At 39.4% G+C, this 22,946-nt stretch overlaps 1 protein-coding gene across 3 annotated transcripts in view; it reads left to right on the forward strand.

Moving 5' to 3' along the window:
* ALDH1A2 (aldehyde dehydrogenase 1 family, member A2) overlaps positions 1-22,702 on the forward strand; it is a 57,155-nt gene extending 34,453 nt beyond the window's left edge. Inside the window, exons 6-13 of one of the 3 annotated variants that reach the window (XM_010571765.1) lie at positions 367-495; positions 627-740; positions 10,016-10,118; positions 12,956-13,140; positions 13,883-14,047; positions 15,047-15,204; positions 16,023-16,097; positions 20,609-22,702. In XM_010571765.1, the coding sequence (XP_010570067.1) occupies positions 367-495; positions 627-740; positions 10,016-10,118; positions 12,956-13,140; positions 13,883-14,047; positions 15,047-15,204; positions 16,023-16,097; positions 20,609-20,681 (1,002 nt within the window). In that variant the 3' untranslated portion in view covers positions 20,682-22,702. The remainder of the gene's footprint in view (positions 1-366; positions 496-626; positions 741-10,015; positions 10,119-12,955; positions 13,141-13,882; positions 14,048-15,046; positions 15,205-16,022; positions 16,098-20,608) is intronic. The other 2 variants (XM_010571766.1, XM_010571767.1) reach the window with 2 other exon arrangements.
* The last annotated feature ends 244 nt before the right edge of the window (positions 22,703-22,946 follow it).

Raw genomic sequence — 22,946 nt, forward strand, 5'->3', positions numbered from 1 at the left:
TGAACAAACAGTTCTTTCCAAATGTATCAGAAGCAAGAAGTACTTGTCACGTGGGAATTGAAAGTGCCAATTGCAAAACAGTAAATGAAATAAGTTGTGACTAAAAAAATTAACAGATAACAGAAGATTCTTTTATGAAGACTGCGGGTGGAGGCTGTAATTCTTTGAACAGGAGAGAAAGAACTAAAAGGTCACTGTTGTCGCTTTCTTAATGGCAGTAATTAAAAAAAAAATCCTTGCTTTGTGCTGGGAAAGATTTATGTTGAGGATCAGCCTGAGAAATAAGTGAGGTAGCAGCTTGACATCTTGAAAACAAAACACCACTGCAATATTTTTCCATCTATCAACTTTTATTTTTTCCTACAGTGGAACTTCCCCCTGCTGATGTTTGCATGGAAGATTGCTCCAGCTCTGTGCTGTGGCAATACAGTAGTTATTAAACCAGCAGAACAAACACCACTCAGTGCTCTCTATATGGGAGCCCTCATCAAGGAGGTAAGAATAATTGACAGGAATAATGTCCCTGTCTCTCCTTGTGGGGAAGGAACTACCAGCACATGCCTGGTTTAACGTGCTCTGTCAGTTTCATAAATCATGCTTCCCTTCATTCCTTCCTATTTTGGCAGGCTGGCTTTCCACCAGGAGTTGTCAATATTTTGCCAGGATTTGGTCCAATTGTTGGTGCAGCCATAGCATCTCATGTTGGCATTGATAAAATTGCTTTTACTGGATCCACTGAGGTAAGAGGATTCACAGATACATTATTGTAAAATGTGAGTAAAGACTTAGGGAGATAGTATTAAGTCCTTGTGCTACGTTTCTCACTGTCACTGAGTGAAAGAGCTACATCTAAACAACAGTGGTCTGTCCTTCCCAGCTAAACTTACGTACCACAGTACTTCCAAAGCAGAAATGGCTCCTTTCCTCCAGCCCCTGCTGTGCTCAGCACCTCAGCACAGGAGATATGCCTGGAAAAATATTGCTGGGATTTCCTGTGGGCTTATGAGGATGTGAATCACATGCAAGTAGGCAGAACATCCCGTGTATATCACAGCACACATAAATGCTGCTTTAGCATCCATAATTTGTGTATCTTGGCATATTTGGGGAAAAGGGGAGAGGAAGGGGCAAAATGTACTTCAACTTTGATGCTGCATTCAAGTATACTGAGGAGGAGGAGGAGGTCTAAAAAGGAAGGAATGTGGGGAGAAAAGGAGATTGTCCAAGGTGTCTGTTCCCAAAATGATGGAAAGAAGCTGGTCAGAAGATGAAGGGAGTCAGTTGTCTTCTCGATGCCAAAATGTCATGCTATGAGTCTATGATGCAGATGTTACAGAGGAGGTTCAGTCTGAAGATGAAGGCTGTAATCTACAGAAAGAGTAACGAATTCCTCAAAACTCAGATCGTGTCTTGCTCTCAAATACGTCCAAAGCCGGCTGTTATCAGGGGTGGAGTGAGGATGATAGAGGTACTCCAGACTGAAGTCATAGGGGAAGGGGCCTTATCTCATCGTCTGAAGGCAGACAGAAAGGAATCTCAGTGGGAGTTTCAGGGCTGGTTATATTTAGAGAGTGCTAAACCCAGCCCTTTTCAATTCAAAATGTGACAAACTATTGTATGGAGGGAGCTAAACCCCAGGGATCCAGACTCCCTTTGATATGTTTGACTCCCACTCGTGGCAGTGGGAAGCTTTATGCATCCCAGGGATACTGCTCTTCACAGTGAGTCAATTTGGTTTTGATTTGAGTTGATAAATTCACTGACCAAGCAGCCCTACTAGATATGTGTGGGTATCTCCCTGGTGGGTCCAGGGATTGCAGAGACCAGCTCAATTATTTCAGATAAATTATTCTGGTGGAATTATCCTGTAGTTGAGTTTGGAAGTCACCATACACAAGCCTAAATTACCAGTAAAATGTAGCTGCAGTTGTATGCCTAATTTGCACACACACAGTTGTTTTGCAATTACTGTGTCTGTAGATGAATTTTTTATGGCAACTTTAGATTATAATATACACAGGTTACATTCTACATCAATGGCAACATCAGATTTCAGATTATTCTATGGAATTACTCTAGTCATTACATCTCCTGTAACCAATTTATATTAGCATCCTGGAATACTGAAAACTTTAATATGAGCTGATTACCCCCCATAAATTAAGTCGAAACAATTGTTTTCATAAAGATATGTGGTCTCTGTTTAAGATAAATATTATATTATACAGGATGTTGCACTGTTTGGAGGAGGAAAAATACAGATGGGTTAGGTTTCAAAGTTGTCTTTTGTAGCCAAAATAAATTTTTATTGTAGTTCCAGACAGCTTTAGTTTTAATAGGCGTTTAAACTCAAAAGCTGTGGGTTTTATACTAACTCAGTGCCTACCTTTAAAAGCCTTACTAATAGGAAGTGAAAAGCATTACAGAGATGAAAAAGCAATTCTCTAACAACCTAAAGCAAGAACAGATGGAACATTTTAATGCAGAGTTAGTGTAAACTATTCCATATTGTTTCTGATTTCCTGTAACACTGAATTTTTGTAACAGCAAGTCAACATTGTAACATTTTAAACACATAGAGTCTTTTGACTTCTCCAAAACAGATTTCAATTTCTAATGAAACAATAATGGAAATATTTTGTCTCTCTGGTCTTGTCTGAGGCATATCAACTGTATACTCCAGTGATGTGGATTTCCGATAGCCATTGGATACATAAATGCCACGATATTAACTTCCATTTCCCAATTTCATCCAGGTGCTAGTTAAGGCAGTTAAAAGTATTAACTTGAGCAAGTTAATGATAAAACCTATCAGTACAAAAGAAAAGATCTTCAAGTTTAGATGTCTGAAGCACACGTTTTTCTGAAGTTTTCACCATGAGGTTCTTTTGGAAAAAAATATAAATTCTCTACCTTTGAAGTATATACTTTGGCGAATGAAAACTCCCCATTTGCCTGTAAAAATCACAAAAACCAGCTATTATTATCTATTTCCTGCAACGTTTTTTTGAAGGCAGAAAACAGGCTGCTCTTCCTAGAAAAAATTTAATGCTCATGTTTTCCAAAATTTGGAGAACCCAATCCATAGAAATATGAGCCAAAAGGCCAAGTTCATGACCTTAACTCAGTAAAGCCTGACACAGCCACACCAAAGATCCATCCAGCCTAGCACCTTATCTTGCAACATGACCAGTAACAGATGCTTATAGAAGAAGAGAGGATGTGTAGAGTGATCCCTTCCTTGCTGTAGCTTCACAGCTTCTAGTAATCAACAATTTAAAGACTTCCTGAGCCCAAAGGTGCATGTGGACAATTGTATTTAACAGGAACCAATGGCCTTGTCATCCATGCATTAGTCCAGTACCTTTTGAAACTCCTGACTATTGTGAGGCCTCAAACCCACGCCTATGCAATGACAACACATAAATGACTTCTAATTTATGATGCTGGTCCAGTTTGCACTCTCTATTTCTGTTTCTTAGATTCTCTAGTGCTTTGAAAATTGTTTTAAGTACTACAATTTACTTTTCACGCACTACCCCCTCCAAATAATATGTGGAAGATCATGAAGAGCTCTTTTTCCGTGGTACCATCACTGTTTGATTCCAATTCTCTCCCTTTCCTTCTGACCCCTCCTTTTATGGGTTAGCTCACGCACATTAAAAGAGTAGTCTGCCAGTTCTTTCATCCCTTAGCCTGCCTGCTTCTTATGAAACACCCTCCCATGGATCACCTCCTCTCCCAGTCCCCTAGTGCCTGGCTCTCAGAACTCTTCCCTCTGCAGCTCACTAGGAAGGGTTCTGCAGACACCCAGCAGGCTATGGATTTCACTTTGACAACTGTCACACTGAAAGAAAGAAAATCATACTGAGTATGAAAGCAAGCCTAAAAATATTGTGCTGCCTTAGATTCCAGCAGCTTTCTTGGCTTCTCTGGTTGCTTTGGTTCATACTCTTCAGCAGCTTGTTTGGTATGGGCATTTTAACAAGAGTGTTTATTTTTACTGTGTTGTTTTTAGTGAACCAGGGCTAATCCATGATCATCCTTAATTACGGCAATCTCCTCTCAGGCTTCACTGACACGTTTTTTCCTCATCTTCCACAATCAGATGAAATTTAAACTGCCAAAACCAATCTTTCTTCCAGCCAATCTGACCATGTCAACACTTGCTCCTATCCCTTTCTTACCTTCCCTTGAATGCCCATAATCAATTTAAATATCTCATTACGTCTTACTGTATTTCTCCTTGATCTTTCTGGTCCCTAGCTGTAGGGTGAAACTCTCACTCACCAGGACCTTGGGAGTGGTTCTGTAAAGCTCAGCTATCTCCCACACTATCTCAGTTGTTCATTATACATGCCTTTCCCTTTTACTCTGCCCCTCTCTGCCTCACCTTCTTCACTGTTCCATGTATTCCTGTCTGTTTGGGTTCCTTTTAAAAAATTACTAGCAACATTTTAATTAAAATAAAACTCAGTCATTTATATTTTCTGAGCTTAAGAACAGATCCAAACTCAGGATGTGTGGCTTACCCATGTGTTTGCTGTTGGGCTGCAGATCTCAGAAGTCAGGAAAGGTTATACAAGTCTTTTCTCTTCCCCAGTTAAATGAACAGTGGACCTTATTTATTTCCAAGACAAGTGCCAATGAGGGGACAATTTTTACACATATCAGAAATTCAGAGAGGTTCTTCATATTACCTTATTTTTGCTAAGTAGCAAAGGTGAGAGGCCTTCAAATAGCAGAGAAAAGCAGCCATCAGAAGCTGCTTTACTCTTCATTTGCCTTTATTTCCACTCAGATCTGTGAATTCAGTTACAGGCTTTGCAAATACAGTCATTTTGACTGCTGTGAGCTGTCTGGCCATGTCTGTGTATGTGTGCTCCATTGGAATGGGAACTGTGTACCTCTAAGTTCCTGGTGCACATGGAATAGTTGGGTGCAGTATGCTCTGGGCTTAAGATTAGAGGTGATTATGAAGAGCAAGAAGTTATACATTTAAAAATATGTGCATTCAAAGCACTGGCTGGATTAGAAACTATATTTTGCTTGTTGCAAAAGTTTAATGAGTTCTAATCACTTCTGTTCAAAACCAAATAAGTTACCTCCAAATCAGAGTGGCTTACAACTCTCTCCAGTTGTTAAATGCTCTCAGGATGAGAATTATAGATGGCACACAAAACATTTGAAGCCCTGGCCAACAAGAAATGTATCCTAAATGGCTGGTTTCCACTTCGTTCAAACTATGACCCATTAAAATGCAGACAGATTAGAGATAGGATTCAGGTCTGTGTCCATGGAGTTCTGTAGAGTAACCCAAATAAATATCCAACAAATTGGTTTGGATGCCTGTGTAAACAAAAGGTCTATAAACAACTGCAATAAACCCCAGCAAAAGAGTCTGCATTTTGCTTGGCAGAATGTTTTCTTTATGCACTTAGATTAACAAACCATGATCTCATCATTAGTCAACAAGATACTAGAGAGACCATCAAAGCAAACTACAGGAGAGTCGAGATTGATTCATGCCAAACAAATGTTTGTAGCTAACAGCTGTATTACCACTGATTCTAATTTACTCAGCAGGATTCTCCCTTTATTTCCGAAGTGAGCTGAATGTCACAATGCACGATGTAGACAGAATGTCTACCTACTACACAAGCAATGAGTTGTGTCAGCTCTCCTGGATCACACAATCTCTTGCTGTTTGGGGTATCATGAAGAATTACATCCTGGCATTTTCTGCTTTAGCAACAAGAATCCTAAAGGTGATTTAACCTGTTCTGAGAAGCCTGTTAGCTCACCATGCTACACACATATCCTGTTCAATATAAGGAGGATTTAGGGAGGCTACATTACCCCTCATTCCTGCTTCTGCTGAATCTTTTTGATCATATCTTGGACAGCTTGTGCCTCCTGAATGAAAAGTAGTTGTTTCCCTTTTCCTTCCTTGGTGCTTTTGGTAGAATTTAGGGAGCCATCTTTGGACAACTGTTGTGTCTCTTTGCCTATAGAACATACATGTCAAAAGGATTCGCCTTCTTGAAAATGAAACAAATAGGGTGGTGTATCAGCCCTGTCAAAGTTAATGAGTTTAGCCACGGGCTTCCATGGGGCCAGGATTTAACCCAAGGAACAAATGAGACATTTATAGCTTAGGATTCTGTCCAGGAATTTCTGTTTGGAATTGCCTTTTTACTTGTGCTGCACTATTCACTATGCTCTTTTCAGGGCTGCTTCTCACACAGGGCATTGCACAGTCAAATAAAGCTGCTCTTCATGTCAATATTTCAAAATTCACTTGTCTTTCCTGGAGACACACCCTGAACATGCCATGCAGCCCTAAAATGTTTCTCAGAAAGATTTTGCATACAATCTGGAATTAAAAAAAAAAAGAGACAGACTAAGTAAGCAGCAGCATGGGTTTGAAGATCTTGCCCTAGCACTAACATCCAGTGCCTCAATAGCTGGAGGGAAAACTGCAGTTCCAGAAAACATAGAAAATTTCTGTCTGATCATATCATCTCCCCAAAACTTAATCTCTTGTTACTTAAAACAGTTACTGTTCTTCAGATATTCTCTCAATATCCCAAGAAAGGTATGATAGCGAAGATGGGCAGCTCAGTTACTTAAAATGCTGAAGTAACTGAACATGTCCGTCTCTGTCAATTTTTGCACCGTTCATGGAATCTTTTAATCTGCATAGCTTCCTGCGGAGTCTTACCTTCAGAGTCTTGTCTACTGCAGTGTGCAAAAGAATTACCTGCTGTTCAGCTAGACTGCTGTTCCCCTACATTCAGGTGTTCCCTAATGACTAAATGTGTATCTGCAATCAAAGGAAGGTTCAGAGCAGAGGAGAAGCCAGATATTCTGACAGAGCTGTAGAGCAAGTATCACAAAACTTGGAGGTTTGCTTTTGACTCGTGAGACTTCCAGTGCTTCAACAGTAACAGGCAAACCCACCTGTACCATTTAGAAACATTGATTTCTATCTGAAAACAGAAACTTAAGAGAACATGAATGGCAACAGACTGAATTTCTGCGCAAAGTATTTAAAATGTGACTGCATAAGCCTCCTCTTGAAAGAGACATTAAAGTTCCAAACACAGAAGGCATAAATAAGCAACAATCAAATGTTTTATATCATGATACACTCTCAATGCCCAACATCATACAGTTCACAGTCCAGAAACAGAGCCTTCCAGGACTATTCTTCAAACAGCTATTTTGCACAGGGGTGCCGCAAAGTGCTTCTTTAATCTTTTCTGTTGTTGTTCTGAATAACAAATTGTTTTCTTTGAGATGGGCCAAATTATATCTGCCTCACCCTCCATGCAGTTTACAACATTATGGTACTTCACAAGGTATCCAGGAATACTCCTGGTATCAATCTTGAAGCCTATTCAAAACAATGATGGGGAGTCAGGGCTTTCTCTGCCAACATTCCTGCTGAATAATCATACAGCTCCATTATCTGTGGGGGAGTCCTCTCTTCCAGTGCTCCCCTGCAAGGCTGTACTGCCTGTTGGGAGCTCACAGACAGAGCTGAGAGACACCCCAGGAAGCATGTACTGAAAGACCATACAGGTTGCAACACTATCACTTATCCCTTTCATGCTGTCTTTCTCCAAAAAGAGAGGGTCAGTCACAAAAGGCTGCCTTTGTCACTGAATAATCACAGCGCTGGTGCCTTCCCTAAGACTCTTCTCAACCTTTAAGCACATAGGGCACAATAGGAGCACAGAGAACAAAAATGCTGAGCAGCATGAGCCCTACCATCCTGATGTCTACACTGACTTCTAAAGGGAAGGACACAGTGAAGCTCTCTAAGTTTATACTTGGAAACTTGACAAAAACCTCCCTGTATTAACAATACTCTGGGCCATACTTTTCCAAATTAACACCATTGTCTCCAAGCCCTTTGGGTTTTAATATTTGCCATATACATAATATTTGGACTTGCATTATTTGCCAATCATTTGTTTGCATAGAATCCTTTCAAAATCTTTACTTAAGTGGACAAAAGAGTTTTGACATTAAAGTGGCAGAATGGAAGGCAGAGAGATGGTGGGCTGGACACATTGCTCTGGCTTCCTTGGTCTGTTCTGCTCTTTGTGAATTTCTGAGGGGAAATAGGTGGTGGTTGTTCTTTGAGAGAGGGAGGTTCAAGGCAGTGAGAGTGTGAATGGCATTGGCTGGCACTAGCTATAAACACAGCACTCTCACTGGTTTCCAGTGTACGTTTTCAGCACAGTTTGAGAGATTTGGAATTTCCAGATGACGTGCTCAATGTATGGGGGGGTGGAGGGGAGGGCAGAAAGGGTCCTTCTTTTTCATGTTCATGTCTGGCTGTCAGTCAAACACAGCAATAAAATCAGCTCCAATTAAGGGTATATGCAAGGAATTTCATGACAATGTCAACACTCCATTCCATCAATACAGGGGTAAAGAAAAGAAGCCTATTTATTTTTTTTTTTAAAGAAATACTCACTCGACTGTGGTATCACCAGATAAACAGTTAATCACAAAGGTACATGAAGTGGTTGACAATTCCTTCATTATCCTGTGGGGTTTTTGCTTTGTTTTTTCTGTGGGGGGCCCTGGTTTCTGTTTCATTTGCTTTCTGATTACTCCAGTGCTGACTTACTTAACTTTCTCCAGCAGACTGCCTTCAGTTCTCTAAGATGTTCAGCTTCTCATCCATTAACCCCTTCCTGCAGGGAATCTCACTCACATGACCTTAGAAATAGAAAACAGCTAGAGAGACCAGAGTACTACGTGGAAAAAAAAGTCCAGCTCTGGACTCACTCCCATCTCACTTCACATCTAATTTTCTATGTGACCTTAAAACATGTCCCAGTTAAAAGAAAGCACTTATCAAGCTTCTCAGTATTCAATAGATACTTTTAATCCTGTGGTTTACCATGTAGGGGCCTAAACCTACCTGTGATTACTTCCTTAGCTGCAAAATGGGCGTAGTTACACTGCAACAGTATAGAATCTGATCTATTTTGGATTCATTGATCCAGGGAGGGGAGAATTTCCCGGGGAGCACAGCTGCTTCTCCAACTGTACTGACATGGAAACACATCAAACAATTAGTCAGATTGCTACTTTATTTAATCTACCCTCATGTTCCTTGGTGAGATCTGCAGTTTGTGGCTGCTCTAGCCACAGGCCTGCATTCTGCTCCAGCTGACGCCACAGTCTACAAAGACATTTTTGAGGTGCTTTTAACATCATATTAAGATTACCTGGTGCAGCTGAGGGTCAGGTCTGGGATGCTGCTTTTGTAACTTCTTGTCCTATTCTGCTATGTGCTCTTAATCCTGCAGAAAAGGCTGATGATTTCCTCAGAATTTGACATATTCTGGATCGTGATTTCATGGTCAAATTACTTAAACCTTTGGGCACTGAAAACTGTATTTTGAGGAGAATAAACACCCTCCTACAAATATCCTGGGTAGCAGTTTAGTAACTAAGTAGTAAGAATGAAATAAATTCTAAAAGCAGTGATCATCTGGGGTAACTAACACCTAAAGTATATAAAGAAGTACAATAGCAGTTATTACTAATGAATAGTAATAAGTTTAATACATGCTTAATACATACTCAGATATCAGATCTATTTTTTTCCACTAAAATTATATAACTAAGGCTCTTAATAATAGTATCTAAAGCCTTGTGAACATCCCACTACTTTGGATGGAAGTAATTCTAGTTACACCAATTTCAGATTTTTAATTCAGCCGTCCTAAAGCACCCTAAAAGAAAGCCCCAAGCCATTTTAGCATAGATACAAAGGGATGAAGGGTACGAACACTTTCTGCTGTGCCTTATGCCCCCTCAGTTTCTAGAAAAAACCTGGAAAGCTGTCCACCGCTGATGAGAATCTGTTTGGATTGAACAACCTGCTGGATTATTTAAAGCTCTGTTCCAATGATAGCCAACATTGGCTGTTAAAGTGAACTGTATGACTACATTCCCTGTAAAATGTGTCTCCATTTCCTTTCAGGTTGGGAAGCTGATCCAAGAAGCAGCTGGAAGGAGTAATTTGAAGAGAGTTACACTGGAGCTGGGTGGGAAAAGCCCAAACATTATTTTTGCAGATGCTGATTGTAAGTCAGCACTTCCGTATTTTTCTTAAAAACGTGTTTGTGTGGTGTCTTTTTTTTTTTCTTTTTCATTTTATGGCATATGTTTCATACAAAGTGAAATGGACCAGTATAGTTGTATCTACTTGCACTCTTTAATCTTACAGAAGCAGCCTAAGATGTGATATTTTTTATAAAAAGAACATTTGAACCCACAGATTCACAGACAACAAGAAAACAGAAAAAAGTTATAACCAAGCATGTAGAAATGGTGTTACTCACAGTCATGGTCCCATACACATTTGTCATCCTAAACTCCGCAGCAAGGTGGTTTAGTGCTTTAAACCTGGAAATTCTGTGATTTTTTTGCTTCACGGCAATTATAAAAAGGCAGGGCTTTAATTTACACTTGAGTTGCTATTCTAGTCAGTGCAGTATTCCTTTGTTAGGTTGTTTTGATAGTAGCTATAAATGGAGATTATTCCATTTTTAAAATTTTCACAATTGAAGAATTGTGTATTGAAATATCCTCATTGCCACTGTCAGCAGGGAGCTGAAGATTTTGGCAGCTGGATGATGTTATGCAGCTGAGATTTTTGGCACCTGAGAAGGTACAGGACAGGATAGCCATTTAGGATAGCAAAAAAACACAAACTGGAAGCTTCTGCTTAAATGATCAGCAATGAAATAGTTAAAAATGTTGATATCTCAATTGTCAGCACGAGATTTTGAACTTAACACCCCATTAAGATGAATGGGACAGTTCACACCTTGCTTTGAGCTATTGTTTCAGGCTGTGTGCAGGCACACTGTACTGAATGCATTTTCGGAGAACTTTGTAACCCAAATAAATAGACATATAAGGAATTGGTCTTTGAATTTAAAAGGGGGAAGTGAATAGAAGAATGATTCTGAATAGCATGAATTACAAGAGCTGATTACAATCCTATATGCGTTTTCAAAACTTACCAACGTCTGAAAGACTAGGTAAAACTTAAGAACTTTCAGCAGCTTTTCTACAGAGAAATGTTTTACCAAGTTGGGGGGTCTAAATTACAGCCACAGTCATCCTGGCAAGCTAAAAAGGCTCCTGTCAACTGGAGCAAGGTGCAGATGTTACAGCCTTCTACCCCAGTTACTTATCTCCATCTCCCACCAGAAATCACCACATCTCAGATGTTCCTAACCTACTAACTCTAACTCAGACTGGATCACCTGAACACTTCTAGTAGAAGTAGTATATGCTGGGGGCAGGTCTGTGTTAGAGCCTTCGGCAGGGAAGGGCAAATGCTCCTAGCTGCCACACAGAGCTGTAGTTTATCTGTGACTTGCTATATTTGCCAAATAAGGTTGAGGACCTGGGGAGAAGGTGCAGGCAACAGGGGAGTTAACAGGGCACAGAGGAGAGCAGAGTCTTCTTCAGGACTGTCTGTTCCACAGTATATCATACTAAAGCTCTCTGGTCTTCCCATAATTACGACCACCAGTAATTGACCTGAGATTCAGACTTCAAAGCTCTGATTATTTAAGAACAGCAGACAATTTGCTCACCATTCCAAATGAGCTGTTTGTTCTGTTTGAGGAACACTGTGTGCCAAAAGTTAGCAGAAAGCATGACAAAGCTGTCAAAGTTTAGTGCACCAAAAAAACCGAGGAGAATGGTTAGAGCCCCCCTTACAGTGAAAAACTGTGTTGAGAATAGAGGAAGAAACATCAGTTAATCAGTTCTCTCCACTAGTGTTTTCCATGAGCTCCATCTCCATGGAACTGCCTGGGAAAATTTGAATGTGGTCCAAGGAACGTTCTATATAATATTTTTTTCAAGACCATGCTGAGGGCAGAGTAAGACATTTCTGTTAGATGGAGTTGTCCAGGATGTGCTGAAAGTAAAGCACTGTTGCTTTTTTTATTCCATAAAAGATCATACTTTAAGCAATGCTCTAAAGTGCTACAGCTAATAACAGAGGTACTACAGTGCTGTAGGGCATCACTGTTTAAGGATGAATTCAATATTCTTGCCTAGTCAGCTATTACACCCAATGGGAGTATTTAGCTCTGAATGTCTAAATATGGCTGGATCCTCTCTCCTGCTTGGGTAGTGGATGTGTTAGTTGTACCTCCAAGGAGGTTAGACTAAAAATCAAGGGTTGCTTGTTCTATAATTGACCTATATTTTTAAAGCCTTACCCAGTCATCTGTATAGGCCAAGAAGATGTTTCTGTCTTGCAGAAAAATAATCTGGCTTTTTGGGAAGGATAGCTCTTGCCATTCTCAAAGTCAAATTCTCTCAAGTACTTGGTTGGCTGTAATTCTCACACACGCAGTATTAAACCAAGTGCAAACTTGGGATCACAGACAAATTTTCCCCTCCTCTACTGACCCCAGTCAGACAGACTTCTGTAATGTGGGGCACAATGTGCAATATTTTGTGGCTTGTGTCACAAGATGGCATGTGGAATTTATTACCTATGGACCCTTCTTTAGCTTCAGACAATGCCTGAAGTCCCAAGTGTTCCCTTGCAATCTAGTCTTTCTGAAACAGTTGTAATGCTCCTAATATCCCTCCAGTATAGCTGTGTCCAGTGTGGAATAAATAGGGGGAAAAAAAACCTTAGACATGTTTAAAAACTCTGTATTTTCACAGGAATTATGACACAAAATGAAACAAATTATCTTCATTTATGACCTGGCACAACAATAGTATGTTTTGATTTGGTCACTGTTTGGGTTTTTTTTTAACCAAATCCTACTTCTGCTTTGAAGTTTTGGGAATATGGCACTATGTAATACACATGACACTGGTAGCATAGCAGATGTGTCTATGATGTTTCAGAGCAACATATGCTGTCTTGGTTTTTTAGTGGACTATGCTGTGGAACAAGCTCACCAAGGGGTCTTCTTCAATCAAGGTCAATGCTGCACTGCAGGCTCACGGATTTATGTGGAAGAATCAATCTATGAAGAGTTTGTTAGAAGAAGTGTAGAACGTGCAAAGCGGAGAGTTGTGGGGAGTCCTTTTGACCCAACTACGGAACAAGGTCCACAGGTAAAGGAACAGTGCTTCTGCTCTACAGCCCTGAAGGTGCCTGGAAGTGTTTAAACTCTAGCAAGACAGAGGTCAGTCAGTGCATACTTACGGTTCAGGGTAGCTGACATGATAAACGTTTTAAAGATTAAAATTCTAAAGGAGTAGATAATCCGTGCAACTCAGAGGTGTTTCTTGTTAAGTAAAAACTCTCATCTTAAATATCAATAAGTTTGCCTCCCAGCTTTAACTGCAATATTCTGATCTTCAGCCCCAAAGATATGGCTGTAAACTGTGAGAAGCTCTCAAAAGTTGCTCTGGGCACTTAATTTCAAGAATTGTCTATGACCATAACTGTGCTTGTAGACCACTAGACAGTCAAGAATTCTAGGCAAAAGATGGTCAGAATTAGAAACAAGTCTTTAGAAAATGTTCCTGCCACTAATAACCAGCTGGGCTTAGACCATTTTCAGGAAGTTAACCTGGGACAAAAAATAATAATCTGCTTTGTACTTATAAACCAGATGATTGCTTAGCAAGAATGTGGGTTGAGCCACATACATAAGACGACACATCCTTAAGAAGACTGAGCCCTAGGTTACAGTCAGCAGTTATGTGTAGATCTGTGGCATCTGCAGCTCAAAGAGTAGTGAACATAAGCATATAATTCTACCCACTGGGACATGACTTGCCTAAAAAAACAATTTTGACTTGATTGTCAAGTGCACAGTCTGCAAGCCAAATGGCTTCTTCTCTTTTTCAGATTGATAAAAAACAATACAACAAGATCTTGGAACTGATTCAAAGCGGCATTACTGAAGGAGCAAAACTTGAATGTGGGGGTAAAGGACTAGGAAGAAAGGGCTTCTTCATTGAACCTACAGTGTTTTCCAATGTAACAGATGACATGCGGATTGCCAAGGAGGAGGTATTCACACACACGGACAGGATCATTTTAGAATGTCCTAAAGATGGGGGTTTTTTTCTTTTGTTTACTTCCTGACACAAAAGCTTTAAAGTGAGAATTACCACTATATTAAAAAAAAAAAAGTAAAATCTTTTCAGAACTCCTTATGCACACAGCAACTGATGACATCAGTTGAGTAAAGACGATCAATTTTTGTCATAGGCTGTAAGTCTCAGACCTCAAAGAAGAGTTCTGTGGTTTAACCCCAACCGGCAACTAAGCACCATGCAGCTGCTCACTCACTCCCCCCAACCCCAGTGGGATGGGGGAGACAATCAGGAAAAAAAAGTAAAACTTGTGGGTTGAGATAAAGACAGTTTAATGGGACAGAAAAGGAAGGGAAAATACTACTACTATGAGAATATACAAAACAAGTGATGCACAATACAATTGCTCACCACCCACTGACTGATGCCCAGCCAATCCCTGAGCCATAATGCCCACCCCCAGCCAACTCCCTCCAGTTTAAATACTGGGCATGACATCACATGGTATGGAATACCCCTTTGGCTCATTTGGGTCAGCTGTCCTGGCTGTGTCCCCTCCCAGTTTCTTATGCACTCCCAGCCTCCACTGGCAGGTCAGTATGAGAAGCTGAAAAGTCCTTGACTTACTATAAACACTGCGTAGCAACAACTAAAACTTCAGCGTGTTATCAACATTATTCTCATACTAAATCCAAAACACAGCACTATACCAGCTACCAAGAAGAAAATTAACTTTATTCCAGCCGAAACCAGGACAAAGAGATAAGGGAAGAATGAATGAGTTCCACTGAGGCAACTGCTTTGGGAAATTAATGCAGTTTTACAGACAGCTATTACCACTGTTAAATGTTGCTGTGGGAATTTGTAAAGAGTACAACAGGAGAGAGAAGACAATTAAAAAAGCAGAATAAAACAGGAATAAATTGCCTCTGAGTGGGCTGGTTTATTAATTAATGATTAATCTGTGTTGCAGATTTTTGGGCCTGTTCAAGAAATACTGAGATTTAAAACCATGGATGAAGTTATAGAGAGAGCCAACAATTCTGATTTTGGGCTGGTAGCTGCTGTCTTTACAAATGACATAAACAAGGCCCTGACAGTCTCTTCAGCAATGCAGGCTGGGACAGTCTGGTAAGGCAGAAGTTATCACACTCCTGTTCTTGGAGATAAAGAATTTGACTCACTATCATTATGGCACCTCGGTTTTGCACACTTTGTCTGAAAAATGTTTATCTAGACCATCCTAGTGGTGAACCACTAACCAAGATACGGAACAGCTGTAGGGAGGTGTTATGACTCCGCTCACTGCAGGTGAATGCTATTGAAAACTGTAAAAGTGCCTTGCTTCCCATTAGCCACACTGCTGAATGGCATTACTGAAAACAAACAAAGCAAACAAATAAAGCAGAGTATAAACGATCCTTTCTGTAGAGCAGAGGAATCCTGTGAGGTTTCTGCTAAAGGCAGAAAGAATCATGTACTTCCTACATCATTCAGGAGCTGAGGGGCCACCTCTTCTCTCTAGTCCTTAGGAGTAGGTAATGCCAATTCTAGAGTTTAATAGCTTGCAATTTGGGATGTCAAGCCTGGGTAAACTAAAGATCCACAAGAAATCAGGAAGAAAAAGGACAAATTCAAATCTAATAGCTCTGTGTTATAACCTCTGGCACTAAGGTTTGTCAGCAGATTAACAGTTGATTACAGAAGCTGAGTCCAAGTGTTTGGTGCCCTCCTCCAGTCCTCACAGGCCAAATCCCATTCTCCTCCTGAGTAAGGAGCAGAACGTTGTTTTTGTGGCATAAATCCCTCATTTCTTTTCAACATAAGACAAGTTTGTTATTACTGAGAGGTATACAGTGTCCTTAGCTCCACAAGTTTCAGCTTCTCCCTCAGTTGTCCAAAGGTCTCTCTGACAGCCCAGTTGGACTTAATGCCTCTTCCTCTTACAGGATAAATTGCTACAATGCCTTAAATGCCCAAAGTCCTTTTGGAGGATTCAAAATGTCTGGCAATGGGAGAGAGATGTAAGTATTACACTGCTGTCTTCTAAACTGTTTTCAGCTCTACAAGTTAACAAACATTAGTGGATCCTTCCATGCAAATTAAGATCAGGAAATATTCCCATCTGAGGATCAGCACATAATATAATATGCTGATAATCACTGCCAGTTCTAAATGCAATTGATTTACATGGTAAGACCTTTTTTTTTTTTTTTTTTTTGTTGACATAGCAGAATAAGTTACTGGAACTCCCTTCTTATTTTGAAAGGAACTGAAAAATTCTGAGTATTTTTCTGAACTTCTAACCTGTGTTTTCTGAGAGTTTTTCTTAGCTATATTAACCAGTACTTCTGCAGAAAGATTCTCTTTTTGGTGCTGCTGTGTGCTTGTTGACTGGGTTGGTGTACTTGTTTCAGAGTTGTTTTGCCTTATATTTTGTCTCTCTTGCTATTTTTTCCTTTCTTCACTTTTTCCTACATTTATTAATATAGGTGCATCTGAATTTTATTAAAATGTTATCTGTCTCTTCCAGATTTATAAACAATGTTAAATAAAATCAGGCCTAGAGAAGGATAGACAAATGTGTTTACATCCCTTTCAAAAAAACACCTTCCATTACAAAGCTTTCTGTCTTACTCCATTTAGAACTAAGTGGCAAATATTTTGAAATGGAGCTCCATGCTCAAATACTGTCCCATGTACCTAATTAAAAGTCTTACCAGTTTTTAATTCTCATTACAATCACAAGGAAGTTTAGCAATTGCATCAGCCCCAGATTGGTTACGCATACAAAGGATTCAATTAATTTCTGTGCAGGAGGCATGTATACCAGATACGTCTCACCTAAGCTTTCAAAATAGCTTATGGCTAATGGCAAACTCAGCAGTAAAACTGAAGTAAGGTCAAAGTCTTTAAAACTTTAAATATGTTGAAGTATACAACTATAAAATAAGCTCTATGTAGTCTGAAATATTTTCCCTCATTAGGGAGTACTTTGAATAACACATTCATACTATTCTCCACATTCATGAGTTATGAGGTGATCTCACACTGGCATAAATATGTCAGCTCATCTAACTCTTATCATTGTGAAAATATTCTAAAACTACTAAGCTCGATAGAGCACATGAGTAACTTGACACCCAAGAGTGACCCCATTGACTTCAGGGAGGTTAACTGTGCAAGCAAAATATTCACATATTGATATCGTAGTTTTTGAAAGGGGGGGGAAACAGGCAGCACCCCAGCTCCCATGGAAAAATCTATGGTAGTTGTACATTTGATTCCCATCTACAGCTTTGAAAATATTCATCATAATAAATATTTGGAATGCCAGTAATCTCTATCTCACAAAGACGCCTGAAAACCTACCTATGAGTAATTACTCTACTCCTTTCGGAACCTCTTTGATCAGATATCACCTTCTAACTCACCTCCTCCCCCCTGCATTAATATCTGCATATTTTTTATTAAAATGCCATGGTTTCTTAGTTCCCTGTTTTTAAGGGATACATTTTACAGCACAAATAATGTTGAGTCAGGCAATTAAAGAAAAAAAAAAAAAAGAGAAAGGGTGCATATGTGTGTCATTGCTAAGCTAACACTATGTTACAGCCAGATCATAATTGCGCTATTGTGCTGTCCGTGCTAACACTGTATTATCTGGGACTTGTTTTGTTCCTGCATTTAAATTCACAGATTTTTATCACACATGGATAAAAAAATGAACACAAAGTTGAGATCTTCTATACTCATTTTACAATCCCACAAAATGTAGCAGGGTATGTGCATACCAGTAGAGAACCAGAACTCATGTGCACAATACAACTGATTTCTGTTTACTTTAAGGCTACTTACAATATTCTTGTATTCTTAAAGGAGTCTAAAAGGGGGATTTTTTTTACATTTACACTTCTTTAAAGCTTCTTATCATTCCCTGAGTAGTGTAAAATTTAACTCCTGTCACTAGAAATCAGATGACTCATCCCAGATATCCACATGTGGCTGTTTAATATTAGAGTCCCCCCAAATTCTGGTCTCTGTCCAAATGTCTTCAAGGGAAGGAGGTGCCATTCTATTTCAGAGCTATTCTTTAATGTCATAGGAATTATTATTGTCTGGATAGCTCTGAGATACAGCAGTGCATAGTTGCATTCCCAAAAAGAAGTGCAGGCAGGAGAACGACTTGGAGTTATAATTATTTTCCTTATCTTTTTTCTCTTGGACTGAGGGAGGGAAGAGAGTATGTAATACTTCTTTATGAAGAGCGATTTGTTCCACTTCCCACAACCAAGGGATAACATCATGCAAACTTGACCCGTGGGCTCCTTCCTTTTCACAGACACAACTCTTGTTCTCACCCTGCCCTACTTCCCTGTATTAGGCTGTGGGGACAAGTGAGACCATTAATTGAACACACACTGACTTATCTGCTCTGAATAACTAGAATAACCCACCTTCCTATTCAGCTAGAGCAACTTTCTAACCTTTGAAAAATAGTTGCCTTAGAAGTCATCACAGTTGTCCACTTCCAAACTTTTGGCCAGAAAACAAACGTGTAAGGCCCTGAAGCCTTGAGCTGAAGAAACAGACAATAAATATAATTTTGTTTGCCAGCCCAAGATAAGAAACCAACTGGCAGTTGGAACATACATAAAGGCGCTGGATACTCTGTTGGCTAGGTTATCTATTGACTTGCAAACATGTGTCTAACAGGTGCCTGGAGCCAAGACGCAGCCCTACTGAATCAAGCAGAAACTTTCACACAGAGAGACTTACTAGCATTAGTTTTTGGGCTCCATGCAGCTCCCGGTGACAGCTTCCACTGAGCCAAAAGGGAATGGTTCTGTGGTTCAGCTGAGTCTGATAAATAACTAAAGTTTTTGGTCATTCTTTGGAAGCAAATCTACCACTTCCTACTGAAATCTGGGGGTGGGGTGGTCCAAATCAATGGGAACCTTGTACTTAGACTCTAGTAAATCTTAAAATGCCTACTGAATCATCAGGCTGAGTTAAGTATCAACCACTGTATCACATGTAAGGCTCACCAAGCCAACAGGAACATCAGAAAGTTTTCAAAACTGCAGATGGAGTAAAATGGGCTGGTAAATACTAGTATTTCTGCCCAAATGAATTAACTTTACAAGGAAGATTACAGGAGTTCCTCCCCTGATGTTGTATTTTGTGTAAAATCTACAGTGTAGAGGTAAATACAAAGTAGGCTATGCAACACCAGGAGCATACAGAGGGGTTTAATTGGTTTGAACAGCAGCCCCTCACTCCAGTCTGAAAGCAGCACTTACTAGAAGGAGGTTCTGAAGAATTCCCCTGAAATATTCTTTATGGTGCAGCTGGCATTAAATTCTGCATAGGGAGATCCAGAGGGAAGGCAGTGTCAAATAGTAAACATGCTAACATGACATGCATGCCAGCACTTTTTAATATAAGTAAGGGAGCAGTATTGTGTGTGGTTTAAGGGTGGGGATAAGAATTTAACCAAGAAACAAACGTCTGTAAGATCTTGTGCAACAGAATCCTCATCAGTTTGTATGAGAGATACTCTACTTCCAGATTTGGATCATACCTGTGTTGAGGTGGGAACATTGTTTCCTTTACATCATACACAGCATCCAGCAGACATATCAGAACTTAACTAATGACTTGAGGAGAACACACTTCTCCATTACTCAAAATATGCACAGCAAAATGCAAATACATATACTTCAGAGAAGACAAGCGTGAAGCCATGCAATATCCACTCTAAACCTCAGCAGAGTTGCCTAAGAGATGAGCCAGGCTGGAGCTGACTACAACAAAATCTCCAGGGCATTCAGAAACACCCGCTTCTTAAGCATAATTTATCTAAAGCAGAACATGTACCCCTCAGAGCTATGTGTGAGATGACTGGGACCTAGTAAGTGGCTAGCTTCTAGCAGTATAGAGGATCTTACATAAGATGCTGTGCCAGGACAAAAAGAGGACTTCACGTAAATCTAGTGGAAATCTGAGCAAGCAGAATGCTCGGTCACACTGAGCAAATACTGATTTCTGCTGCTGGATATTTTGTCAGGGAAAAAAGATCAGTGGGTTAGGAGTCAAGTTCATCTTTATCCAGGGTTGTGAGTAGTGCATTTCCCATAAGTACTCAGTTTTGACCTTCTCTTGAGTGCAAATATAAGCAGTAATGTCACTGGCCAGTGGTGTAGGTCTTGGTGTTTGGATATTTTCAAGAGCTGGAAAGGACAGAGGGCATCAATTCGCTCCCAGCAGTTACATCAACAGTGTTTCTGGGTTTAATGTCATTCTGTATCTCCTTATCAAATGCTGGAGCCATCCATTGTTCTTCTGACCTACACTGAAATTTTATGTTCAGGTTCTCTGAAAGGAAAACCTGTACAAAATCATAGTACAACAAAAACCTAAGCAGAGAATTTCAGGTATATCTTAACTTTATCAAGGAATCACTTTGCAGGTTTTTGCTTGATAAAGAATTAGTAATGTCTGGTGTAAGCTGATGCTGAAATTTGTTTTTTAGGGGTGAATGTGGATTGAGAGAATATTCTGAAGTTAAAACTGTGACAATAAAGATCCCTCAGAAGAATTCTTAAAATGACAAAGGACCACGCTGTGCAGAAGAGCACATGATGCCACCCTCTCTATTCCTTATGGAGACCAGCACTCAGGAATAAAAAGTGATACACAATATATATTTAAGAAATTAAGTTGCAACATATATACTGGGCACATAACTGCATACATAATGCAAACCAACTCTGCATGTTTTCATAAAACTCTCCTGAGAATCATTACATCTTTATAAAACAAATCATAACAAGAGATAAAATTGCTACTGGGCATCATTTAATAACGGTTCTAGCTATAAAACTGTTAAATGCAAATGCATGCATACACACATTTATCTCTTGTTTAAATAAACAAAGTCTTACTGCTTTCAGGTTGCCTTCTCAAATCTGCCTTGTACTGACATTCTAGTTTCAATCAGGGCTTTACAAGCCAGCTTTTACCCAAAATGCTAGCAATGAACAACATAAACAAGTATCATTGATGCTCTTAAAAATTAAAAGACTCTGAACGGTAACGAGCCAAAAACTGGTATATTGGCAACTTTCCATTTAGCAGGTCAAACTGGGGAGGGAATCAAACCATTATATGGACAACAAAATCCAAATACTTATCAGTGAGATTTGGCTTTCATGACCCACAGCGATTTGGTTTTCAAAGCTTATTTTCATAATTACTTTATGTCTTGCTATAAGCAAAAATCCTCCCTCATTTACAGGAACTTAAAAGATTTTACCTGCCTGCCAAAAGAGCACAGCCAGACAGGGTGGGAGGGTGTTATAGCGAACAGGAACAGATCCCAAGGCTTCACAAAGTATTTCAGCTTTCACTGCTTGTCTAGTTTTGGTGGTGGTGTTACTGTTGTTGTTTTCACCTTTTTTCTTTTTTTTAAACAAGTATATGCACATGCAGACTCCATTTATTTGTCTGCTATTAAACTGCCTGTGATTACACTGAGAATTATTAAGTATTTGTTACAGCAGGAAGAACCCAGCAAAAGGCCACCTGACAAGAAGTAAGCTTGACTTTTTCTTACTAAATGATGGCTTGCCATCCTCACCATGCTTGTAAGCCTCAGGTGAGCTTACTGGCTGGTACTGACTTTTCAATTATGTCTGTTCTTTTTTTGGCCCAGGACAAAAATATGAGCAAGTTCTTTTAGAAGTGAGGTGTTTAAAACCTATCACATTATTACCTGCTGCTTACAGAATCTCTTCCAACTTCTAACTAACAAACTAAACACCATCTCTTTCTTCTTTCCAGCTGCAGAGCTCATCAATTCCCCAGACTTTTTAAAAAGCAGCTTCATTTTATGTTTTAACTTAGAATTAAGAAAATTTATTTTAAAAGTACAGTAAATCATCTACACTGTGTAGCTACATTATCTGGGGTGTAAGGACAGAATTATGGCCTCAGGTGTAACAGTTTTCCTAGGTGCAGAGTCTATACTACGAACTGTTGAAAACTCCCGACCTGATCAGCAAATCATTTCTGCACGTTCTTAACTTCCTTTACTCTCCGAGGAATTCTTCTTAGATTTGAAGTTGTGTGTGTCCTTAAACATACTGCTGGATCAGGACAAGAGTATCCAGCACTTTGTAGTGTGGTGGCCCTCAATATTTTGTATTTCTAACTCATGTTAAACTGTGTATGTGGTTTTTAAAGCAATATGTATACACGATGTTATTCAGAAATGACAGTACATTCACAGGCATGGAGATGAATCAACTTACTTATTCCTGAGTTGTTAAATGCAAATGCCATATACTTCTACTGTAGTGTATGTCAGAGTGAAGAAAAACAAAATACAGCAAATAAGAGATTAGTTATCTTTTAAACTGCAATATAAAAATGTGAAAAAGGAGATTTTACTTCTTTTCTCCTATTTACTTAAAAAAGAAACTTCCTGTGCTAACAGCATTTACACCGTGTACTCTTTTGTATTCTTTTTGTGTATTTTGTATGTCTGTGCTTTATTCCCAGTACATTCAGGTAAATAATACAGAGTTGCCATTTTTTTCAACCCTGTCACTGCAGCTTCATTTGATGTACATGGATTTGTGAAATCCTTTTTTAAATGTACCATCTGCATGGATCCAACAAAACATTTTTCCAGTCCCTGCGGCTTTTTGTTACAGTTTTTAATCATGTATATAGTTATATGTTATTAAAAAAGTAAAAGGATATTTTCTATGAAGTTTTTTCCATTAAAAAGGTTTAGAGAAAGACTTTGACTGTGAGACTCCTTTATTGTTGACAGAGCTATAAAAATATTTTAAAAAATATTTTCT

This window comes from Haliaeetus leucocephalus, unplaced genomic scaffold (genome assembly GCF_000737465.1).
Source record: "Haliaeetus leucocephalus isolate CR32 unplaced genomic scaffold, Haliaeetus_leucocephalus-4.0 Scaffold339, whole genome shotgun sequence".
In the NCBI taxonomy this organism is placed as follows: Eukaryota; Metazoa; Chordata; class Aves; order Accipitriformes; family Accipitridae; genus Haliaeetus; species Haliaeetus leucocephalus.